At 40.8% G+C, this 24361-nt stretch overlaps 1 protein-coding gene across 7 annotated transcripts in view; it reads right to left on the reverse strand.

Moving 5' to 3' along the window:
• COL5A3 (collagen type V alpha 3 chain) overlaps window positions 1-24361 on the reverse strand; it is a 135833-nt gene that overhangs the window by 99837 nt on the left and 11635 nt on the right. For all 7 annotated transcript variants that reach the window (XR_014491372.1, XM_083353980.1, XM_083353979.1 and 4 more), the window contains exons 2-4: window positions 4260-4427; window positions 3595-3808; window positions 1982-2144 (exon numbers count right to left, since the gene is read on the reverse strand). Coding sequence is in view for 6 of the 7 variants with exons in the window: in XM_083353980.1 (XP_083210106.1) it covers window positions 1982-2144; window positions 3595-3808; window positions 4260-4427 (545 nt within the window). In the remaining variant the exon portion in view is untranslated. The remainder of the gene's footprint in view (window positions 1-1981; window positions 2145-3594; window positions 3809-4259; window positions 4428-24361) is intronic.

The raw sequence follows: 24361 nt of genomic DNA on the forward strand, positions 1-24361 counted from the left end.
CCTGCAAAAACTGTTTCATTTATTTATTTATTTTATTTTAATTCCATTTATATCCCGCCCTTCTCCGAAGACTCAGGGCGGCTTACAAGCTTAGCAGTTCATCTTGAATCCCGCCTCTGTTACTTTTATCTGGAATCCCACATCCACTGCTTCCCAATTCTGCTGAATGCATGTTTTTTGCTCGATCTAAAAGAGAAGATTACAAAACAGAGAAGCGCTATGGGGGAAAAAAAAAACACATATAGCCCAGTTTGGGAACATTCCTCTGGATTCCACTCCACTCTAACTCAACCGCCGAGATCCCTTCCACCATCTTCATTACAAAAGGGAGTTGCTCCTCAGCAGCCACCCACTGCTAAGCTGACATTTCTAGGCATTCCCTCAGTTACTGCCCAAATTACCAGAGGCAGATGGCCCTAAGCCAAGGTTTTCCAAGCATTACAACAAAAAATGCTTGTTCTTGGCCACCCCCAAGCCAACAGCCTAGACGCCTTCAAAAATCTTGTGCCCTCTGACATTTTATGCCTGGAGAAAGAATGCACTGGGTGGCGGGGGGGGGGAAGGAAATGAGGCTTTTCTCTGCTTCCAAGGCTACTGAAACTAATGGTGGTGTCCTTTGTAAATGAGAAATCCCTAAATTGTCTTCCTGAAAAGTCTCCCAATTAAAAGGAGAGTATGCCTATTCTGGAATGCTAGTGTCACACAGAATCCTCTCTGTCTTCTTCTTCTTCTATCCTTTCCTTGATTTCTGTTTCTCGACTCTCTTTCATCAGCAATAGAGTCTTTCAAGTTCTGTTCTGTAGGTTTTCCATCTTCTGTGATTTCTTTCTAATTACCACTCAGCCTTTAAGCCAAACTGTCAGGATTCCCCTCCTTCACAGATACGTAACTGAAAGCCTTCCAACATTCCTTGGGGAGTTGAACATGAGTTCAACTACTATCTATGGTATATCTTATCAATGCACTCATCTACTTACCACAACCCTGCCCTCCCAAAAAACAACAACGAATGGATCCTAAATCTCAGCACTGTCATTTTGGACGGCCCCTTCCCAACAATTCCCATGTCTGCTGACCACACCTGCCACAAAGTGGGGACTACTTCGATGAGAAGGGCCTCTGACATAAATCAGCCAATTCAGTATAAGCATACAAAGTCAGATTGCTGAGCATTCTCAACCACGCAGCCAGCAAGTGCTGAAGAGGGAAGGAAGCAAAGGGAAGGTGACAGAGTACACAAATCAAATCAGTTTATTACAGCCAGGTGGCCAGAAATGCTAAAATATCCAATTGTAGGCTATTGACACACATACATATATAAAAATGCACCGAGCAATGATCTAATGATGAATAAGAACATATATAATAAAATTAATTTTGAAATAAAAATATTAAGATCTAAAAATAATATTTATCTTTTTTTTATGTTTCTGACGAATCCCCCAGTACTGATGCACAGAAGCTAGCCACCTCTGCTGTAATCACAGCCTGTTCATCCTTAAGCAGCCACTGGAGATAAATAGTGTCAGAATGGCCAGGATACCTATGATTATTGGGAGGATATGCTTTTTTCGAATATTTCTGTAGAAAGAGCATCAAAGGAGTATGTGTCCCAACGGTCTCCATGCTTGGAAATCAATTTGCTTTTCCCCATGGCAGCAGAGCAGGGATAGAGCAGAAAAGGTCATCTGTATTCTGTGAGGCTTTATAGCTCTACAAAATGTATGCTGGTGCAATTTGTCAATTCCAGGTCCCTAGAAGCCTCCTGTAACCTTGCCAGGCACAGTGAAAGAAATGGCACAACTGGCATGGAGGGAGAAAGACCTAGAATCAGGAGATGCTAAGATGGTTGCATGAAAAGGTGAGGCGGGGGGGATTTGTACTCTAACCTCATTGGAATCAAGCAAAGAGACATATATAAGCTAGCTTCAGCAATGTAACTGATTGGTATTTTCTTTAGAGTGGGAATAATTTTTCCTACCTCAAAAATGTCTTCATCTGGTCGACGTGCCCCAAGCAAGGTGACCCCGTCAATGCTAACAACTGGCTGCTTGCTTCGCTTCAGGGGTAACATTATAGCATCTTCACAGTCAATGCTCAAAGATACACTTTCACTTTTCACACTTAGAGCAATGCGGTGCCATCTGGTAAAAGACAGTAGAATTAAGCAACTTAGTGGAACAAAGGCAGCATTAGCTTGGGAACCTCAGAGATAGATCCAGATAAAGTTTATTATTGTCCAATCATTCTGCCTTATTCACACCAAAAATTATGTCTTCCAGTTGTAATCCTCCCAAGAACTCTTACTTTCTTACTGTATTCATTCATTCGTTTATTTATTCATTCGTTCATATTATGGAAGAGAATAACTGCAGAATGCCTTTCCATTAATAGTGCAATAAACCTTCCATTTGGAAGCATCACAGATAAATCTTACTTTCATCTAGCAGCCCAATGAGTTTTGCTAACATGCTAAACTGCCAAATACGTTTTACAGGTTCCACCCTTTTCCTTTATGTAAATCACTAGATTTCATGAAAAGCCAAGGATTTGGGACAACATAAAATACATGAACCCACTTCCAATTTAAGAGCTTTTAAAAAGTGGCTGAAATCTCATGACCAAAAGTCAGAATATTTTACTCTTCCCAGTAGGACTTGACAGTTTTAGATAATGATTGCTTATAATATTTTTTCCTATAAACTGTTTTACGTATCAGCTGAAAGCAGGACCAAGGGTTGAGGTCAATTACAGATCTGGTCACAAAGAAAAAAAAAAGACAATAGTTACAGAAGAAGGAGCCAGTTTAAACTTTTTTGCAACTTTTAGTAGGTTTTCATTAATATATTGTCACAATTACTCCATGTCTGGGCTGACAATTGGATGAAGAAAAGAACTGGCTAAAATTACCCAATATAATTCCGGGGGGGGGGGATTTGAAAACAGCTCTGACATAAATCAAGCCCAATTTCCCCTATCTATACTCTCCAGCTGTGTAAAGCTACAATCCTCATGGTGATTGAGGAATAAGGAAATTGTGCTCAACATATCTAGGAGGTGCCGGAATAAAGACCTGTTCTGAGCATTATATTACAGGCACCCAAAAACATTTTTTTTTAAAAAAAAGTATCAATGGTATTTGATTTTCTTGTAGTGCTTTGATCTTCAAGAAAATATATTTGTGACATCAATTTGATAAACACTGATGCATATAAGAAGGGGAGAATTACGCTTTTATCACACAATTTTAGTTCTATTAAACCATCTAAGGCACTTTACCTAAGAAGCTGTACTTTACAGCAAGTAGCTTTTGTAAACCACAATTGTTGAGATTTGGGGATCTTTAATCCTGGGATTAAAATCAAGAGTGTTCGGGTGTGTGTGTGTGTGTGTGTGTGTGTAAATATTACCTTTCTCAATCTGCCACAACCAAGAACCTATGATGTATCCCTTTAAAGACAACTGCAAAAGTAATCCCATTTAAAAAAATCACACTCAAACTAAGTAATATTTCAGTCTTATCCACATTTACGTGATAAGATAACCAAATAGCGTCCTTCTATTTTGTTGTCCTATCCCAAAATCCCAACTCACTTGCCATCAGCCAAGTTGACTCTGTGAAAATGAGGATAGTCCTCGGGCATTGGAAAACCCAGCTGGTCTTCATAGAGGAAGACAGGGGAACGTCCAATCTCTACACCAAGCTGCTGTACACCACGTTCATCATACAGGGAAAACAGAAAAGATTGGCTGCCTTTGAGTGCTCTCATTGTGGCTAATATTGAAAAGTCCACTGGGAAGTGGCCATCTGTAAGAGGAGGAGACAATGCATCCTGAAAAATCAACAGAGCCAGGAGCCCAACAAGCACCTTAACCCACCCGCAAATACTCTCCCTTTTCGCCAACCTGAAGGCTCTACACAATTCCTAGTGGTCCTGAATCCCTGAAGGATTTAGCGCAGGATAAGTGCAGAATTCAAACAAGGCTCCCCTTTAATTTCACCCAGTCCCAGTTTCCCACATAGCCACATACAATGCATGCGTTTGTCCTCAGCTTTTTTGCAATTTTAGCCAACAAGTTTTAGAACACATCTGTCTTTTGCACTTTGAAAAATCATTTTGAACACATGCAAGCGAATATATATACATACATACATATATATATATATATATATATATATATATATATATATATATATATATATATATATATATATATATATATATATATATATATACACATATATATATACACATTACCAGGAAAGAGCTGCCTTGTGGGAGTGATGAAATGAGTCTGATTCTCCAGGCGGAAGGCCAGGTCAGTTTCCTCCGATCCATTCCTCTGAGTGCAGATCCCAGCAGCGATGGTGACCCCATTCTTGCCCTCCTGCACACCAAATGCCTGGAGCACATCCACAAGGCCATCTGGAAGAGAAGTGCAGGGCACGGTCCATCACAGCCTCACGGCAAAGTAAAATAAGGACGGCTCATGCTTTCCAGCTCACTGCTTTTCCCTTCTTGCGAAGCCTGTTTTTACCCGAGGCAACAAGATGTGCTTAGAAAATAATGGGAAATGTGTCTGAAATCCCTATCAGCTCTAACGCAACCACTATCTCTACTATCGCTATTAAGAAGCAGCTGAACACAAATTCTCTGAGCAAAAAAGAGACAGTGAAAGGAAAATCACAAGGAGTACCAAGAAAGATTATTTATATAAGGCAAAACTATGTTGCTGTTATATACAACTTTTTGGTATGCTTTTCCATGTTTCCCCAAGCAGGTATATTCCGTGCAGCCTTTCCAAGGCAGAAGATGGCAGTGAAGCTTATCCTGAAATAATGTATATTTATCCAATGACTATGAAGTCTTTGAAATAATTTTTATTTATTTACTCAGGTGGAGACATTCAAGGGGAATCAGTTCAAGAATATAGGAAGGTAGGATTTGCAACCACATTGCATCAACACTTTGACTAGAACTTGAAGTGATCATTCAAAATGAATATTCATTACAATTATAGATCATAAAATCCTATCAACAGCCAGATCTGCTGGAATAACATTAACGAGACAGCCATTTATTTGCTTTGAACAGCAAATAAATGGCTGTCTCACCTGAATTCTTCCAAAATCTTTCCAACACAAAGATGGGTTGGTGTCGTGTATGGGCTCAGTTCAGGGCATATAGGTTTGCCAGATATGGGGGGGGCAGGGGGGAATGATTCTGGTGCCTAAAATATGCCACATGCCCTTAGTTTTCAAGAAATGAAAACTGAATTATGCTTCTTAAAACTCAAGTTGTCACCATCACTATATTTTATTTCATGTCCAATAATCATACTTTGTAAGAACACCTTAAAATATACATTGAATGGATGGGGGAAAGATTAGCACATCTCCTTCCTGTCTTTCCAGCATAAAACTTTTTAAAGATGTGCTAAGCTCTCTATATAATAATCTGCACAACACATATATATTTGATATCTGAAAAATGCAAATCCCAGATATTTTTGAAACCCAATTACTTTTGTCATTAGAGTGATAACACTATCCAGCTCTGTGTGGCGAATGGCCAATAAGTACTTAAAAATGTGCAGCCCAACTACAAAGATTGGCCCTTGCCTTGGGAACACAAGATTTCCATCCTTGGCAAGACAAGGACAATGTATAGCAACTCATATTCTGGCCTGAATGATAACATTCAGGCCAGAATAATAATGGTGAAGTCAATACCACCCTAAGTGTCATTATCTTATTTTGCCAAGTTAATTCTTCTGAGCTTTGGCTGTGAACCCAATCTGGAGGCATCCCCACACTGATTGCAGCTGTCGAGTATAAAACAACACATTGCTGGTCTAAGCACCTTCCCAACCAGCATTCCTGGACCTGGTCCATCTCACCCCATCCTACCCCACCTCCTTTTTGCCTGATCCATATGGCTGCCCCATCGCAGATGTAGAATGAAAGGAATGTTAAGTAAAACACAATTAAGTAAGACTTCCCTAAGATTACTTGCCAAACCAGTTTCAAATCCTCTGGCTGTTCGCCTTCATTTCTAGGTGCTCAGTGAAGCACACTTGATTGAATAGCAAACTTTTTTGAGGAGTGCAAATTTCAGCCACACATGCAAATAATTATGAATCCATCAATGAGAAGGCTGGTTACTGAAAACATCCTATTCTGTGTTTTAAGTATTACTAACAGACTGTGACCAGAAAATATCCTGCCTATTTCTACACAGCATGGATAGAAAATCTTTAAGAGCTGATGGCAACATTTGTAATTCTGAGATAATGTTCTGGGCCCTCTCAGTACAAGTTAGCAGCTGAGGATTTGATCATTCATAAAATGGTTGCCCCATGTATGTGGCCAATTAGGGACATCCATTTACTAGAAGACAGACCTGTGAGGTTGCACCTTCTTCTCATTTAACACCCCAAATATTCCTTATCATTGTTGCCATGGTTGCACCTCCTCCTCCTTCCTGAATCACTAAACTTCAACCATCCATCTTTTTTATTTATTTCTAAGAATCCCAGCAGTGCTGAAGGCTTGTGCTTTGGTTTGATGCTTGATAGCTTCCCATTTTTTAAAAAAATAAAAGAACCTAAAAAATAAGGCAGGTCACAGAGGTTATTGGGCACTAAGAGAGTGATCTGCAGGCACATTCTTGCCATAGACATCATGTTGTCCACCCTGGTACATTGATACCTCAGACCAGTGGTAGGCAACCTTGGCTCTGCTTGTAGCTATACTGGCTCAGGAATTCTGGGAGTTGAAGTCCACGAGTCATAAAAGAGCCAAGGCTGCCTACCCCTGCCTCAGACTATTTGTTCATTTGTTTATGTGTGTGCATGTGTACAACAAAATTCGTCTGCGTCTTTCTTAAATAGTCCTCTACTAATAAATTCCAAGAAAAATTATCTAGCGATGAGCAAAGCTCATTGTTTACCAGTTGTTTCCTGCTTCTTTCTCTCTCAAAATATAATAAAAGCCAAGAATGCTCTTGATCTCTGTCTGACTTTGGCTGCAAAATCCTTTCCTTTCTTAGATGATGGATGACATTTTATCAACAAACAAGGATTCTCCTCAAAAAAATATTTCCCTTCCCCTATGCGACAGAATACCTTAGGAAATTTGGAGCCTTTAAATCCATTGCCACCTTCCAGATGCAAAGTATTTTTAGTGATCAACCTCACACTGAGCTGGTTATGCAGAATTTAAAATCAGCTCCACTGTCTAAGAAAGAGTGAAGATGTTTTGTGGGGAGAGGTGGGGAGAAAAATGAAACTTTGATTTGGGGTTTTGCTGATTAGGTAGGTTTGTTGTTATAGAACTGGCTGGTATATATTATCATGTAAAAGTAAAAAAAGTTGAGGTTTTATATTACTGCCTTATTCCACTGCACCAAAAGGAGTCGGAAATCAATGCTTTTTCTTTTTCCCCTTTAACCTTACACTTTTCTCTCTTTCCCCTTTTTTCTCCCTTAATTTCTTCATTTTTTTGTATTTCTATATTTCGTATTTTGATAAACTAATAAAAAAATATTTGAACCCTGAAATTAGAGGGTGAGCTGTGTTCCAACCTTCACCACAAAGCCAGCTGGGGGACCCAGTCAGTCACTCTTAGCCCTAGGAAGGAGGCAAGGGCAAACCACTTCTGAAATCTTGCCAAGAAAACTGCAGGGACCTATCTAGGAGGTCACCAGGTATTATACTGACTCAAAGGCATGTGTGTGTGTGTGTGTGTGTGTGTGTGTGTGTGCACGCACACAGACACAAAAACAGTGCATATAGCAAAAAAGTGTACATAGCATTTTTCTTCAATTTAGCATCCTTCAACAATAGCAATAGCACTTAGACTTACTTATTGCTCCATAGTGCTTTACAGCCCTAAGTATTTGTAAAACACTTAGTCAGGGCTGTAAAGCACTATGGAGCAATAAAGTAAGTCTAAGTGCTATTGCATACTGCCCCCAACAATCTGAGTGCCCATTTTACTGAAGGAAGGAAGTCAACATCAAGCTGGTCAGGATCGAACTCCAGGCTATAGGCATAGTTAGTCTGCAATAATGCATTCTAACTGCTGTGCCACTAGGGCTCCTCCTCTTACAGCACAGCCACAAAATGTTAGTTCCTGGCTTCAACAAGCTAACAGCCAACACTTTGGGAAACTAAAATTTAAGGAACACTATTTAGAATAGGATGTCTGAAAATGTAATAAAGCACCTTTCCTCTTTCATGCACATAAATGCAGCTGCATTTTTTTTTAAAGAAACCCACTGATACCAAATTTGTTTTTTAAAAGTTTCTGCACTCACTCACTGGGTGATAGAATTTATATATGTTGTATATACATAAACGTTTTTATGTTTTAACTGTATATGTAAGTGTAAGTCACCCAGAATTACTCTATGGTAAAATAATTTTAGGTTCTCGGTGGCTCAGTGGGTTAGGACACTGAGCTTATTGATCAGAAGGTCGGCAGTTTGGCGGGTCAAATCCTGAATGCCGTGTAGCAGAGGGAGCGCCCGTTACTCATCCCAGCTTCTGACAACCTAGCAGTTCGAAAGCACGTAAAAATGCAAGCAGAAAAATAGGGACCACTACGGTGGGAAGGTAACAGCGTTCCGTGCGCCTTTGGCATCTAGTCATGCTGGCCACATGACCACGGAGATGTCCTCAGACAAACGCTGGCTCTTTGGCTTTGAAACAGAGATGAGCACTGGCCCCTAGAGTTAGAAACGACTAGCACGCATGTGCGGGGGAACCTTTACCTTTACCTAAAATAATTTTAATAAACAAACAAATAAATGGAGCTATTGGGAGAGGATCAAATTACCCTTCTCCACTCTGTACTCAGTAATCTCAGCTTGGATCAACCCACCTTGCATTTTCTTAGGATAAATACAAACAGAAAGGCTACTATATGCTACACATTTCATATGTTGGGTACTTGACTCCTTGGTGTGATTAAAAAGAGCAATCAATGGTAGTTCGTTAGGAAAACATATTTCCCACCTCCCAGAATTAGATCTGGAGAATAACTGCTTGTAGCCATTTTGTTTTACTTGAAAAAAATTCACTGAAAACCTTTTCTTGAACGATTGACCTCTACTGGTAGCACATACTCAGAACATAACTGGAACAGATCAGAAGACATCACATACTCATGCCTGCCACCCTAGAGAATACTGGGAAAGAAGCAGCAGCAAGTTATTCCCCTCCGGGTTTGGCAACAAACTGCAACATGTCCTAACTCATGGCAGAAGGTTGGGGGGGGTGAAGAAAGTTTTTTAATCTTTGCAAGGAATGGAAAAGGAAGGGAGTAAAGTCACACTGGCCATCTAGCAAACCACAGTATGTAGCTGTCATCCAATCTTTTCCATTAAATTCTTTCTGGTCCCAACAGAGAGATGGGAATATAGATAGAATTACTGTCCTCAGAAAAGCTCCATGTCCTTCCCATCTCTCATGCTCTTTTGACCTAGTTTTATAATCTGTTTCCAGCTGAAGATAGTCCCACTGGGCCCATTATCTCCTTCCCCAACCTCATGCCTCAGTCCAAGCAAAGCATTCAATGGCATTTTCACATTACCTTCTCATGCTCCTCATTCAAATGCTGAGATGGCAGCTGGGCATGGCACATAAAAGAGGCTCTCCCTTCCCCCCCCCACCCATTATCACCTTGTGGACAGAAATGGAGAACTGCTTGGCAAACATAAAGTTGAGAATTGAGCTTCCGCCAGTTATCCTTCTAAAAGTGTTACTGGTTACCAGTTATCATTGTTGGAATGCTTGAGCAAATACTCTCTTGGGAAACAGGAGGAAGGAACCAGGAAGGTGTCAGTGAATGGTTATCATCAGTGCACAGCAGAATTTAAAATACTGCCACTATTAAATGTGCAAAATCAATACAAAATCCCATTCAGCACGATAGGGAGTGCTGGATTTGCACATGAAATGGGATGGGCTAGTATAGCAGACTATTTGTGTTGATCTGTTCTTCATGTAACCTCACGATTCCACATGGAGAATATCATTCTGAATTCCTTACCATGTGCTATGTTGTCACTTCTCACAAAGAGAAAGCATCAGGAAAGCTTCTGTTTCATATTTCTCCCTCCCAAATGGATTTCCTTTCTATAGCAATGGGTATACACGCAGTCTTAGCCTAAGCGTGCTGAGAGGTCAATGGTCCACATTACAACTCTAAACTCCTAGGCCAGTGATGGTGAAACTTTTAGAGACCGAGTGCCCAAACCACAACCCAAAACCCACTTATTTATTGCAAAGTGCCAGGGGCGCATCAGCATTATGATGCCCTCAGGGGTTGGGGCAGGGAGGCGCTTCTGAGTGCCGCCTGTGGCACGCAAAAACTAGGGGTGCAAAAATGGGCCACCGTGCTGCAAGGCGCTGATACAAGGTGCTGCACCATGGGGCAGGGCTAGTGAGTATCATGCAGGCACTAGCCCTGCCCCATTCGCAGCACGCACATGCTCGCTGGCCCGTGCACACACGCATGCAAAATGCTTCCCCCTCCCTTTTCTTCCAGTCCACCAATTGACAATGGTTGGTGACCTCTGCTCCACCACCTCTACTTGAGCTTGCCAGTCGGCCACTTCGCCTGCTTTGTGCTGGGCGGGGCTCCTGTTCCGTTGCGGCGGTGGTGGCCTGATGGACCTGCGGCTGTCAGCAGTGGTGCGCGTGCCAACAGAGAGGGCTCTGAGTGCCGCCTCTGGCACGCATGCCATAGGTCGCCACCACTGTCCTAGGCGAAGGCAGCTTTCTTCGTTTTAGGAAGAGAATTTTTAATTCCACAGGGAACGGTTTTGTTTACTGAAAAAATAAATGATTGCAACTCTAACATGCAGGCCATCTATGCAAAAATAATGTGAATGGTTAAATTACCGTATTTTATGCAGGCTTTTATTCCAGAACGTTTATTTCTTGCTTCCACCCCATCATTCTTACCAAATATTTAGATGCCAATAAAACTGACAGCTGCATCTTGCAACACCTGTGGCCGGCGTCAACCTCCCTCCGTCCAGTGCACTCCCACAGAGAGGGCCTCCTCTGGGTGCCTCTGATCAGAGAATGTCGACTGGTGGCCCCCAGGGGGAGGGCCTTCTCTGTGGATGTGCCAGACCTGTGGAACCGCTTGCCAGTTGAGCTCCGGATGGCCCCCGACCTTCGCTCCTTCCGGCGCGATCTAAAAACTTATTTATTCGAGCAATCTGACCTGGTTTGATGGGTTAGGGTTGGGGTTTTAATATGTTTTTAATTCTGTTTTAAATTTGGGCATAATTATTTAATCGTTTTTTTAACTTTTGTATTCCGTTTTTATATTTATTGCCCTGTACACCGCCCTGAGTCCTTTCGGGAGAAGGGCGGTTTAAAAATGTAATAAATAAATAAATAAATAAATAAATATTTAGGGATGGTCATTCATCTGCTGTAACCTAGAAAATGTGGAGGTTTTAGGGATGTCCTGCGAAGTGCTGATTGTTCGTAGATTGATGAATGTTTCCTGCAGACTGTAGAATAAATCTAAGCATCCATTTTTCACATAGCAAATGACAAAGTAACCTAACAGAAAATTGCTAATGAAGAAGAAAAAGAGAATGTGATTGCAAAATATACCTTTATTGAAAAATAAGTCAAAGGCTAAATTGTGATGGACCTAATATTGCATGGGATTAAAGTTCTGTTTCTCTCAGTCTTCTGAGGAAGGCTAAGTCGAGAAAGAGATAATGGAGGAATTCCAGTAATACTGCTTTATGGTTAGTAAGAGAATCTTGAAAACCTGTCCAAGTTTGTGTCACAATAAACAAATTCAAAGCAGAGTTATTTTAAGTTTCTTTCTCGTGCTTGCTTCAATCTCTTTTTTTCTGTGCAATTGCTTCTCCAAATTCCTCCTTGTTTCATCCTTTCTTCCATAAAGGAGTTCCATTTAGTGGCATAGTCGCTTTGGAAGGCTTCTGCTCTGCTTTAATCCAGGATGTGGAAATAAATCCTGAGTGCTGTAAGATGATGGTGGAGTGGAGGCTTTGTCAGCTAGGAAAGCAAAGGACTCCTGATAAATGTGATAGAGCAAACCACAGCTGTTCAGTCCAGCAAGATGTGATGATAATGCAACTGGCTGAGTTCCTGTTGATCTTTGCCATGACTTTTATTAACAGGATAATGGACCGAAAGATACTGACTCTTAGAAAAAAGGAAAATATTGTTGGGAGATTTGAAGTTTAGGTGACCCGTGTTACAAACAATTAAGCCCTGCCTTTGTCCCATGATGCAAACAGATTGACCTTGGGGCTGCTTAAGTGGGAGTTGAAGATTGTCATCATCAACTGTAATGGTGAGAATAACCTTGGGAAACAGAAGGAAAAGCCACAGCCAAGGCAAAGATTGCACAAGAGATAAATCAGCCCACAGAAGGGGAGGGGAGGGGAGGAATGGGGAGGGACTCTCCTTAGTTCTTTGAAAAGGCAAGGCAAGGGGAGAAGGGGTTTCAGACTTGCAAGATTCTGTTACTGTAATCTTACAATAAAGGTAGTATTTGTACTCATGGTTTTGGTTTCTTGACTCAACTACCTCAAAGACCAACAGATGTTTCTATTCATGGAGGGCTTTTCTAATATGCCTTTCCTGAATGAGAATATTGCAATTTTGTGAAAAAGGGATTGCCAGGATGAAGACTGACATATTAATGCCATTTTTTCCAATAGGGATGTGATGCATAAAAATCATTGCCTTGATGATTTATTAGACTATGATGTAATTGCTCAGTATAACTTGGACAGTTTTATCATAAACATAGTCTCAAAAGGTTTTTGATGCCTTCCAACTGAAACATTCATGGCTGGATCAACCATTCTAGATGCAGGAAGCTCAGAAACAAGTCCTCTGAACCTGGTTTCATTTGGGAGGACACATCTCTGGGGTGATTGCTTGAGATCAACTACCAATACATAGATTATCTGAAGCAGGAATTTAGCTCTGGCCTTGAGATGATTGTTCAGTTTCAGTAAAGTTGAAAGTATGAGAAAGAAAGAGACTCTAAACAGTCTTGTTGCCTTTAAAATTGAGCAGTGAAGGTTATGAATAGACACTCAAAATTAGGTAGCATTTCAGAAATCTTCATGGTGACTGTTTCTTTACCTGGTCTAAAAAAGCTGGCTTGTATTTGTACCTGAAAAGTGTAGTGGAGATACTCCATCTGTAGCTGCTCCAACAATGCTGACACTGAAAAACAAGGCCCTTCAGGTCATAATGTCAAAGGTTAAAGCTCTGTGACCTGAAGCCAAGTGCCCTGAACTCAATGGACTTCTGAAAAAGAGTGGAGTATTATCAAAATTAATTTATGCTAAAATTGTGGGAGTCACAGACTAGTCACAGAATGCATACTGATGCATACTGCCAAACAATTATGGAAACCCTAGAAAACTCTGAAGTTCTAAGCTCTATATGGAAGCACGTATGATCCACAGAGGCAGCAATGGAGAAACATGTATTAGTTGAACCATGACAAGCTTTACTGAAGCTTTAAGCTAAGTTCTATGAGCACTGGAGATGCAAACCCTGAACTAATGACTTTAAATAAATATTTGTGCACTGTAGAAAGAGATGTGTGCTTCTCTAATGGAGCCTATTATTCTCCTTAATGAAAAATCAGGAAGAACATTAGTTCATAAAATTCATGGCCTTCACTGTGAAAACGCTAATACTCAGAATATGGGAAATAAATACGGTGAGCTTATCCTCTTTATTGATCAGAGATAAATCTGAAAACACCTTGAAAATGGTGTGGTAATTACCAGAATTTGTTTGGATTTGTTAAGAACAGGTATTGCCAGATTAAATTCATTATTTTATTGATAACTCCCTTAAGGCAAAATATACCTTTATTTCAGCAAACATTTGACAAAGTATCCCATGACGTCTTGATCAGCAAGTTACCTAACTATTGTGCCTTTGAGCCCATCCTACTACTACTACTACTACCATCCTATTAGTACTATTATCATCCTACAAATCCTATAAATTGAAAAATAAAAAGGACAAGTATAAGAATTGGAAAGAGGGGCACATAACTAAGTCAGAATATCAGCAAACAGCCTGTGCCTGCAAAGATGAAGTGAGGAAAGCTAAGGCTCAAAATGAACTAAGGCTTGCGACCAAAGTCAAAAATAACAAAAAAAAGCTTCTTTCAACATATAAAAAACAAGAAAAAAGTTAAGGAAATGATTGGTCCATTAGTGGGGGAAAGTGGCAAGAAGGTGACAAGCAATAGGGAGAAAGCAGAACTATTTAATTCGTTTTTTGCATCTGTCTTTACACAAAGGGAAAAAACAGTCCAACCTACCCAAACCAGTGCCATAAAAAAACAGAATAGAAACGCAAGTTAAGATAGGCAAGAAAATGGTAAGTGAGCACCTGTCCAGCCTAGACGAGTTCAAATCACCAGGACCAGATGGATTACACCCCAAGGTTCTCAAGGAACTGGCAGACGTGATCTCAGAACCACTGAACTATATTTTTCAAAGATCCTGGAGCACTGGGGAACTACCAGAGGACTGGAAGAGAGCTGATGTAGTTCCCATATTCAAAAAAGGGGAAAAAACCAGATCCAGGAAACTACAGACCTATCAGCCTGACCTCAATACCTGGGAAGATTCTGGAAAAGATAATCAAACAACAAATCAGCGAACACCTTGATGCAAACAAAGTCATCACTAAAAGTCAACATGGGTTTGTCAAAAACAGATCATGCCAGACAAATCTTATTACATTCTTTGACCAAGTGACAAAATTAGTGGACCAGAGGAACACTGTAGATATAATTTACTTGGACTTCAGTAAGGCATTTGATAAAGTAGATCACAACCTACTACTTGATAAGATAGAAAAATGTGGGTTAGATAGCATTACCACCAGATGGATTCGTAGCTGGCTGACAGGCAATACTCAGAATGTGGTCCTCAATGGAACCGCATCTACATGGAAGGAAGTGTGTAGTGGGGTGCCCCAGGGCTCTGTTCTGGGCCCAGTGCTCTTCAATATCTTCATTAATGATTTGGATGAGGGGATAGATGGGGAACTCATCAAATTTGCAGACGACACCAAGCTGGCAGGAATAGCCAATACTCCAGAAGATAGGCTTAAGATACAGAAGGACCTGGACAGACTCGAACACTGGGCACTATCTAACAAAATGAAATTCAATGGTGAAAAAGGTAAGGTTCTACATTTAGGCAGGAAAAATCAAATGCATAGGTATAGTATAGGTGGTACCTTGTTCAATAGTAGTAACTGTGAGAGGGATCTCGGAGTCTTAGTAGACAATCACTTCAATATGAGCCAGCAGTGTGCTGCAGCTGCCAAAAAAGCCAACACAGTGCTAGGCTGCATTAACAGAGGGATAGAATCAAGATCAAGTGAAGTACTAATACCACTTTACAATGCTTTGGTAAGGCCACACCTGGAATACTGCATCCAGTTTTGGTCACCACGATGTAAAAAAGATGTCGAGACTCTAGAAAGGGTACAGAGAAGAGCAACCAAGATGATTAGGGGGCTGGAGGCTAAAACATATAGGGAACGGTTGCTGGAATTGGGCATGTGTAGTTTAATGAAGAGAAGGGTGAGGGGTGACATGATAGCAGTGTTCCAATATCTCAGGGGCTACCACAAAGAAGAGGGAGTCAAGCTATTCTCCAAAGCACCTGAAAGCAGGACAAGAAGCAACGGATGGAAACTAGTCAAGGAGAGAAGCAACCTAGAACTAAGGAGAAACTTCCTGACAGTTAGAACAATTAACCAGTGGAACAACCTGCCTCCAGAGGTGGTGAATGCTCCAACACTGGAGGTTTTTAAGAAGAGACTGGACAGCCATTTGCCTGAAATGGTATAGGGTTTCCTGCCTGAGCAGGGGGTTGGACTAGATGACCTCCAAGGTCCCTTCCAACTTTATATTATTATTATTATTATTATTATTATTATTATTATTATTATTATTATTATTATTATTATTATATCTTATTCAAAGAGTGCTCATCAATTTTCATTCATCTAGTTAAAAGGAAATACCATACAAGATGCAGTTAAGATGCAGCCTTGGGCCCCCTGTACTCTTCAAAGCTTTTATTAATGATTAATGATTTGGATGACAAAATAGAAGGAACTTGCAGATATCACAATAGTAGATGAGAGACAACTACTATCCTAAAAAATAGAAATAAAAATCAAAATGGCATGCTATATTAATAGTATGTCCATTGATCCTGGCAACCTGATGGTACAGAAACCATTATTTGGGAGACTGTGTATGAATCACACATGCAGAGGGCAATTTAGGAGCAAGAGATGGTTCAAACAAACCCATAAATATATTGGGGAAAAATGACAGTGTTGATGTTTCTAACCAAAATCTGACTAGGCAGATAGATTTCCCACAGAAATTCATTGCTTGAGCCAACAAAGTGAAATCAAAATGGAATTCTGCCTGAATCTTTCACGCATGCCAAATTAATCCTTAATGTGGTTTGACTCTACTAATGGGAAAATAAATGGAGATAGAGGCATTATGTGACAGTGTTCCAAGCACAGAGAGGCGAAGAGAATTTATTTTCCATCTCAACAAGAGTTGCGCAATTCACATCGGAAGCTAAAAGGAGCAAAATCTAAAAGGATAGATTAGCTTTTCCAGGATGCATGTTCACAGAAGCAACATGTCATGAAAGACAAGTGTTTATAGATTCTGGTGGCAAGAACATCTTCAATCTTAAAAGCACTTTTTTTTTCAGTTTCTCACATTGAGGATGATGTCATATTAAAGATGTAAGAGTTCTCTACTTAGATTGCACCATTTCTCATCCAAATGCACGCCAACACACTGAGAGAAAATGGTCACTTATGTGGGGGAAAAATGCATATAAGAGAAATAACATAACAGAAAAAACTGACATTTAAATAAGGCTTATTTGGAGATTACTAGTGGGAAACTGAAACCACAAATACCAAGTTGTTTTCATCCTGAATAGATCGCACATGCTTTTTTGAGAACGTTAGGATTTTTCAATTCTAGAACACAGAAAAGAAGAAACAGCTGTTGTAATTACTGTATATCATACAGATATAGATCAATTTATATTTGGTGAAAAACATTTCAGAAATTTGCATTTCTTTGTGTTCTTTATTGGCTGAATCTAGCTAGATAACAACCAGCTACTCCCAGGATAGAGAAGATAGTCACATAAGTAAATATGTCTGAGCTACTTACGACTATCAAGATAATTACTTGGAAACCGTTAATTTGGAAAGGTATGAGGAAAAAGTCTAAATATTAAACCTGGAGTATAGACAGCTATAAATGATTGCACATCTTTGCGTTGCAGAGGGCAAAACTCTATGTGTATCTAGCTTCATTTTTGCTAAAGAGCTTAATTTTACACAGCTGTGTATGAGACCTGTCCACCAAGTTAAGCCAATTGCATAACAAGGGTAAAGTGTGTGAAGAGCTGAGATTTCCTGCTGTGTCCTGCTGTGAAGCCTGACAGTTTGAGTGGTTGAGGAAGCAGGCTTTTAGAGAACTGGAACAATAGTTAGTATTTGAAGGGCAGAGATTAGGAAGCCCTTGACATGGACTGCATGCTGAAAGAATACTAAATAAACCACACAACTGTGTGGCCTTCCCTTCCCTATGACCTCCATCCACGCAAGTTTTCACCTCCATCAGGAACTTAGCTCTGTACGTATAAGTCATTGCACAGATACTGTAGCACAATGGATTCCCTGTGTGTGTTCATGTTTACTTATCTGGTTTACGTATCTAAGTGGTTGTACATAAAAGTCTCTAAATATATGGAAGTCAAATAGAAAACCAGCAGGTGCAATCAGCACACACCAGATCAATTCATTGTTATACACACACACACATATACAGTATAAGAAGTTCTGCTGTGCACAGTTTGAACATCTCCACAAGGAAGAAAAGACCCATACAAGAACCGATCCATTCATGGTACTTGCAGTCCATTGCAATCAGGCTTTGCTGATCAAATCTGATGTGCAGTAAATACTGATTTACTACAACCACCCACCTACTGATTAGTAACTAACAGTCTAATGGGGGGTAGGGAGATAAGATGCAATGTAACATATCGTTGGCCATTCCAACTACTCTTGATAATAAATGCTTTTCAGAATAATGTTAAAATCTTGTCTTGTACATACATGTTTACAGTATTTGGAAGTTGCATAATTACAAGTTCTTCTGAATCTCTTGGAGACCCTACCTGAAGTATAGTCTAACATAATAATGGCAATTCACATCTTTGGTATTTCTCATCCTGATTATTTCAACATACTTAGATCCGCAGAAAAAGCATTTTTTAAATACACACACACACACACACACACACACACACACACAAACTAGCTGCCAGAAGTTCACACATTACAGAATGCAGGATAGGTTTTTCTCTTTTGAGGCCCCCAATCTATAAATGCAATCTATCTAGGTGTGTCTGGCCCCAACTTACATAGTATTTAAGAAAATGGTCAAACCCCATTTTTTTCACTAAGCTTTTAACTGTTAAACTTATTCTGATTTAGTCTTGATTTTAATTACATCATTTCATTCATAGTGTTTGGATTACTCTAGATCAGACATGTCAAACACAAGGCCCGGGGGCCAGATCCGGCCCGCGAAGTGGTTTCATGTGGCCCGCGAAGCCATCCTGGAAACAGTGAGGGAACAGCCCCCACTGCCTTGGCCCTGGCCCAGAGACCCTCCTTCTGCCAGAGACCCCCAGATCTGTCCCACTCCTGCCCAGGCCCTCATAGTCACCCTTGATGCGAATGATGTAGAGCTGGCCATGCCCACCCAGTAGGCCATACGCACTCTAGCCATGCCCACCCAGTAAGCCACGCCCACCCTGGCCATACCCACCCGGCCCCCTGAGGGCAACCGCAATGTTGATGCGGCCCTCAATGAAATTGAGTTTGACACCCCTGCTCTAGATGATTAGAATACAGGTCCAGTAACTGTTCATACATTGGTCTGCAGCAATTTAAGTTTCTTTTCAATGAATAAGAGACCCACAATGTTGCAACCAAGAGTTATATGTGGTATAGTAACAAGTTCTGAAAATATATATTGGGAAATATATTGAGGGTTGATGTGACATAATCGCTAACAATCAGGATGATCATGTCTGTGAAGCACTTTTAAGCTATTTTAGTGTTACAACTGCAATATCAGCAGAATGTGTAAGAAAAAGTGATACTTCTCTGTGCAGTAAGGACTTGCAGAATTGTTGAAAAATAATATGACAAAAGCCCTTGAGAAAAGGATGCACAGAAATGGAAAAAAAGGGATGAAATATTGCCACATAAATAAAAACAGCAATGGTTTCCAGGAATATAGAAAGTTGCCTTCAGTTTGCTCAGAATCTGTTCATTGACCCCACTATTATCTATTGTGACTACAGCAATTTTCTGCATGTATGGATTTTTTGCTATCTCACGGCCTTATTAAATTGAGAAGAAGCATACATTCAAAATGTTTGAATGTAAGACGTGCAGTCCTTTGCAGAGGAATACTATATCCTCAAAATTATGGGAATTGCTAGAGAGCCAGAAATTATACTTGGTATGAATTCAAGAAATCAAGCGTCACATTCTGGCCCTAGGTAAATGCTGTAGTTTCATCAGTCGGGAATTAACCATGTCAATTAACCATGCCTGAGATCCCTGAAAGAAGGGCAAAGGGCAAATTCAACCCAGAATGAATGCATTCTTTGAGCATTAAGCCTGAACTACTGAAAACAGCAAAATATACAGTATACACAGTAAGGAAGAATATTCAGATTTGCAGAAGTACAAAAAATTCATCACAAGGAAATTCCGCAGGAGTAGCACCTAAGTAGCCGTTAGGGGTGTCAAACTCAATTTCATTAAGGGCCGCATCAGCACTGCGGTTGCCCTCAGGGGGCCGGGTGGGTATGGCCAGGGTGGGCGTGGCCTACTGGGTGGGTGTGGCTAGAGTGGGTATGGCCTACTGGGTGGGTGTGGCCAGCTCTACATCGTTGGCATCAAGGGTGCCTATGGGAGCCTGGGCAGAAGTGGGACAGATCTGAGGGTCTCTGGCAGAAGGAGGGTCTCTGGGCCAGGGCCAAGGCAGTGGGGGCCATTCTCTCACTGTTTCCAGGATGGCTTCGCGGGCCACATGAAACTACTTCGCGGGCCGGATCTGGCCCCCGGGCCTTGTGTTTGACATGTCTGTGTTAGATGCAACACGAAATTCTTGACTAGGGAAGATGAAATAATAGAATTCTACCTGCTGCTCAATGAAGATTTCATTTGGAGCTGTGTACCACAGGAGATTAACTCTCCAGATAATTAAAGGAGGGGAGAAAAAAGCTGAAAAACAGCCACTGGGAAAATGGAAAATTTAGATCAGGACCATGGCAGAAGAGAAAGGTGATTTAACTGCACGCACAGAGAAACATAACATTGTCATTTCCTTCATCACATTTGTTCCACAAGGCTGCTATCAGACTGACCAGAAAAAGGAAAATAAGATCTCAGTGCCTGTCATATCCCCTCTGTAGGGCAATAGGGGGAACAGAACTTAATCAGGAAAGGGATGTGTATACGGGAGAAAAAGCATAGCACTATTTCCTCTCCGTTGTACTCAATGCTATGCTGTACGTGTTTGTGTGAGTGTGCACGTGCGAACATGGGGGGGGGGGGCGGGGGAGAGATCTTTCTTGGAAGATCTAATCACAGATCTTTCGGTACCATCTGTAGTTTGACCTTGATGTTGGCTAAATGATGGAGGAGGGAGAAGGGGCTGAGTTAAGCTAACAGCATATGGGTCCAAACAAAAACGCTGGGAGAAAGAGCAAGAGAGATTTATTCACAAAGCGGTGACTTGGGAGCAGAGTCGGAAATGCTGAGCCACAAACGACTTGGAAAAATGCACTGTGGGTGGTCTCTGGAGTTTTTAGGTTCCAGACTTGACCTGTTCTGACCCAGATTGAGCCAGGCCCAGGTCCCACCCTATAAAGGCAAGGTCTCGTTCTTGGGAACTGAATGTGCTGGTTCAGAAGAATAGGAGGGCAACACAAAAGCGGTAATGAAAATCATGCTTCCAGACAGAGCCTCCTTCTCATTGGTAAGCCTGTTTACTCCTGGGTAATGCTACTTTATATGGTCAGCATAATTTAAGCTTCCTCTGTGAAAAGCCAAGGAGGAGGATCATTCTCATAGAATTTTCTCTTTAACATATTCACAAATGGTGTGTGTGGGGGGGGACTTTATTAAAATGAAGAGGCATAAAACCACATGAAGTAGTCAAGCTTGGGCATACACTGCCAGATCTCAGTTAAAACTAAAATGATGATGATGATAACTTTATTGTCACTTTGAATGTACACCAATCGGCATACATCAAAATGAAATTTCGTTGCATACAGCTCTCAAAGGGTCACCACCTCCGATATATACTTCTCATTCGTGGCCCACTCAAATTTCACATTGTCCATTTTAGTCACTAGGGAGTGAACGATGGCACACAGGACAGATGGAAATGGGGCTCCATGTGGATTAGCCCTCAAATTCGCTTGTATTCTGACAACCTCGCCTTCTTTCCTTTTTCTGATCCTGACTCTTCCTCCTTTTCCTTAAAGAGGCCTTGCTTCTTTGGAATGAAAGTAACAAAATCCGAGTTTCAGTTCCCACTTCCATGCCAGCTTTGCAGTGGAATAGATCCCAGCCATACAGAGAAATCAGAAGATGGGAGCAGATACCACTATCACGTTTGTTTGTACATTGCACCTCCCAGATATAGAAGTTGACTCCTTAATGTACTTAGATAATAGAGGAAGGAGAAGGACAAGAAATGGATTTTATAGCAATCTCTTTGAGTGTCCCAGTCTTTCACAATTGAAGCTATTAGTACTTTATTTTGTCTAGCCTTTAAAAAGTAGCAAAAATAAATATCCAATGTGTAACAGTACAACAGTAGAGTCTCTTCTTGTTTCCTTTTTATACAGAATAGCTGGTTTCTGCTTGGAGTTCAAAATGAAAAGAGCCACTTGGCTGCCAAACCAGGTAGGTAAATGGAAGAAATCTTGCTGTCTCTTTTCAGCTGCATTAAGCTTTAAATCATCTCTCCTAATTCCTCTTCCAGGAATTTTACTCTCATTCTTCCCTCCCTCCCCACCATCTATACCAGACATGTCAAACTCGCGATGTCATGTGACGTCACACAACGTATTGGGACGGTTTTGCCATTACCGGCAATGGGGTGGGCACAGCTTCCGCATGACGCATCCAGCCCGTGGGCCAGCAGTTTGACACCCCTAATCTATACCAAGAAGCAAAAGTCGAATATAACAGAACAGAGTTTGCAGGCACTTAAACAAAATTCGGCTGATAAAATTAATGTTCAGCAGATAGATTATTTTTTTGGTAGATTCCTGGCCCAGGCAAGGAATGCCAACTGCTTTGCTTCAGGGACTATTAGGATACTAATTGCCAGTCAGGGTAGCAACTGATTCGTTGAAAAGGAAGCAGGAAAAAGCAGCCAGGCAGCCAGGCCTTCTGCCACTGGATGTATGGGCCATAGAGTTCCAGCCAAACCACTTGCCTGCCAGATGTTCACAGCTGGGAGTATATCACCCTTGACTCATGGATGCTACCTGCCAAAATCTGGATTTTCCATTCCCAGCTGTAAATGAGAAATTCCAGGGCAACCCTGAGCCAACGATGACAAAGCTGAAAGCACCACCTATTGTTATACAATATACAGCATTGAATTGTGGTCCTGAAGTACAGGTGACCTCCCAGATGACCTGTCCATGGTGCTGAACCACATGCAGTACAGCCCATGGGAATCATTACTAAGTCTGGAGCAGATGGAATCCTGACACAGAAAGCTGATTTTTCTTCTGCAGATGTTTGGGAGAACAACGTAGGCAGGTATTTCAGTGTGATAAAGTATGAAAGTCACATTAGCATTTTTCAAATACAAAATATTTCACCATGTCTTAGAACTACAAAATGTGTTTTCCCTCCACCAGAATTTCAAGTGGTAGATAATTGGAAGAAAATATTGCAAAGCATATAGCTTACAGATTAGATATTCCAAATTCAGTCCCTTGAACTTCCTGGTATGCCAACCATATTTTTTTTTGAAAGATCCGCTGTTACAAAGAAGAGCGTAATTACATTTTAACCTTTCCTCTAACTTTAGCCTCCACAGCCTCACAAAAGTTTTCAACAAATTGCATTTTAATGTGATTAAAGCAAAAATGCATTAAATATACAGCAAATAATTATATTCATTTGTTTTAAGTATATTTAAGAATCATATTAAATTACATTTTGTCTGACCCTACTAAACGTCTGGAGTTCATAACTGGGATGTTGTAGGAGAAGGAGTAGCAGAATCTGTAAGCAGAGTTAAAAGAGGGATCAGCCTATAATCCTTACATAGCCACAAGCGAACTAAGTCCAACCTGCCTTGAATTCCATTGACCCTCCAAGCAGGTCTGTTACTTGAGAAGATTCCTATGCATAGGTTTTAGCAATAAATCAGTTTAACTAGACCTTCACGTGTGGACCTGTTTTTTTCACGCCTGACAGATGTTATTTAATGCCGAGTCTAGCCCTCAGTCCAAACATTTTTGTACAGGTTATCTTAAGCCGGTGATCTGAGCACTTTAGGCCAGAAATGATATTGTCATGTTAAATTTACAGTCTGGCTTACCAGGATATGCCTGCCTTGTTATCCCATGTGGCATGAAAATGCAGCTAGAACATATGGCTTGATGTCCTAATTACTTCATATTCTGAGAAAGTTGCAGCTGAAGACTGTTTATTAGTAATAGCTTATCCCAGAATTAGGCCAAATAACAGAAGGCAAACAGCTGTGTAAATTCCTGATTCCGAGCTACTTGCCCAACCCTTGTTATTGACCACAGCTTTGTATACAAGGAACCAAAACAAAACACGGAAATATATTCCAAGGAAAAAAGAGGAAGAGGGGATAGGGGAAGAGAAAAATGAGTCAATCGGGCAATGTACTACCTTACATTTTTCCTAATGTATATCTCTTTTCTTTCCCAAATGACTGAAAGGTTGGTAACAATGGGGGGAAAATATAGAAGAGGAAACAGCTGGATGATGAAACAGAGGAGCCAGGAAAACAGTGCTAATAGGGGATGGTAAAGGAAATGTTAATGAACCGAGTATTTAATAATTTGCCCCTTCAAAAGAACCCTGCTCAGGTTAAATCTCAGCTGATATTTCAGACAAGTCCTCTGCCAGCACTAAGGCCTGAAACATTTTA

Source organism: Vipera ursinii (assembly GCF_947247035.1).
Source record: "Vipera ursinii genome assembly, chromosome: 2".
NCBI classification, from domain to species: domain Eukaryota; kingdom Metazoa; phylum Chordata; class Lepidosauria; order Squamata; family Viperidae; genus Vipera; species Vipera ursinii.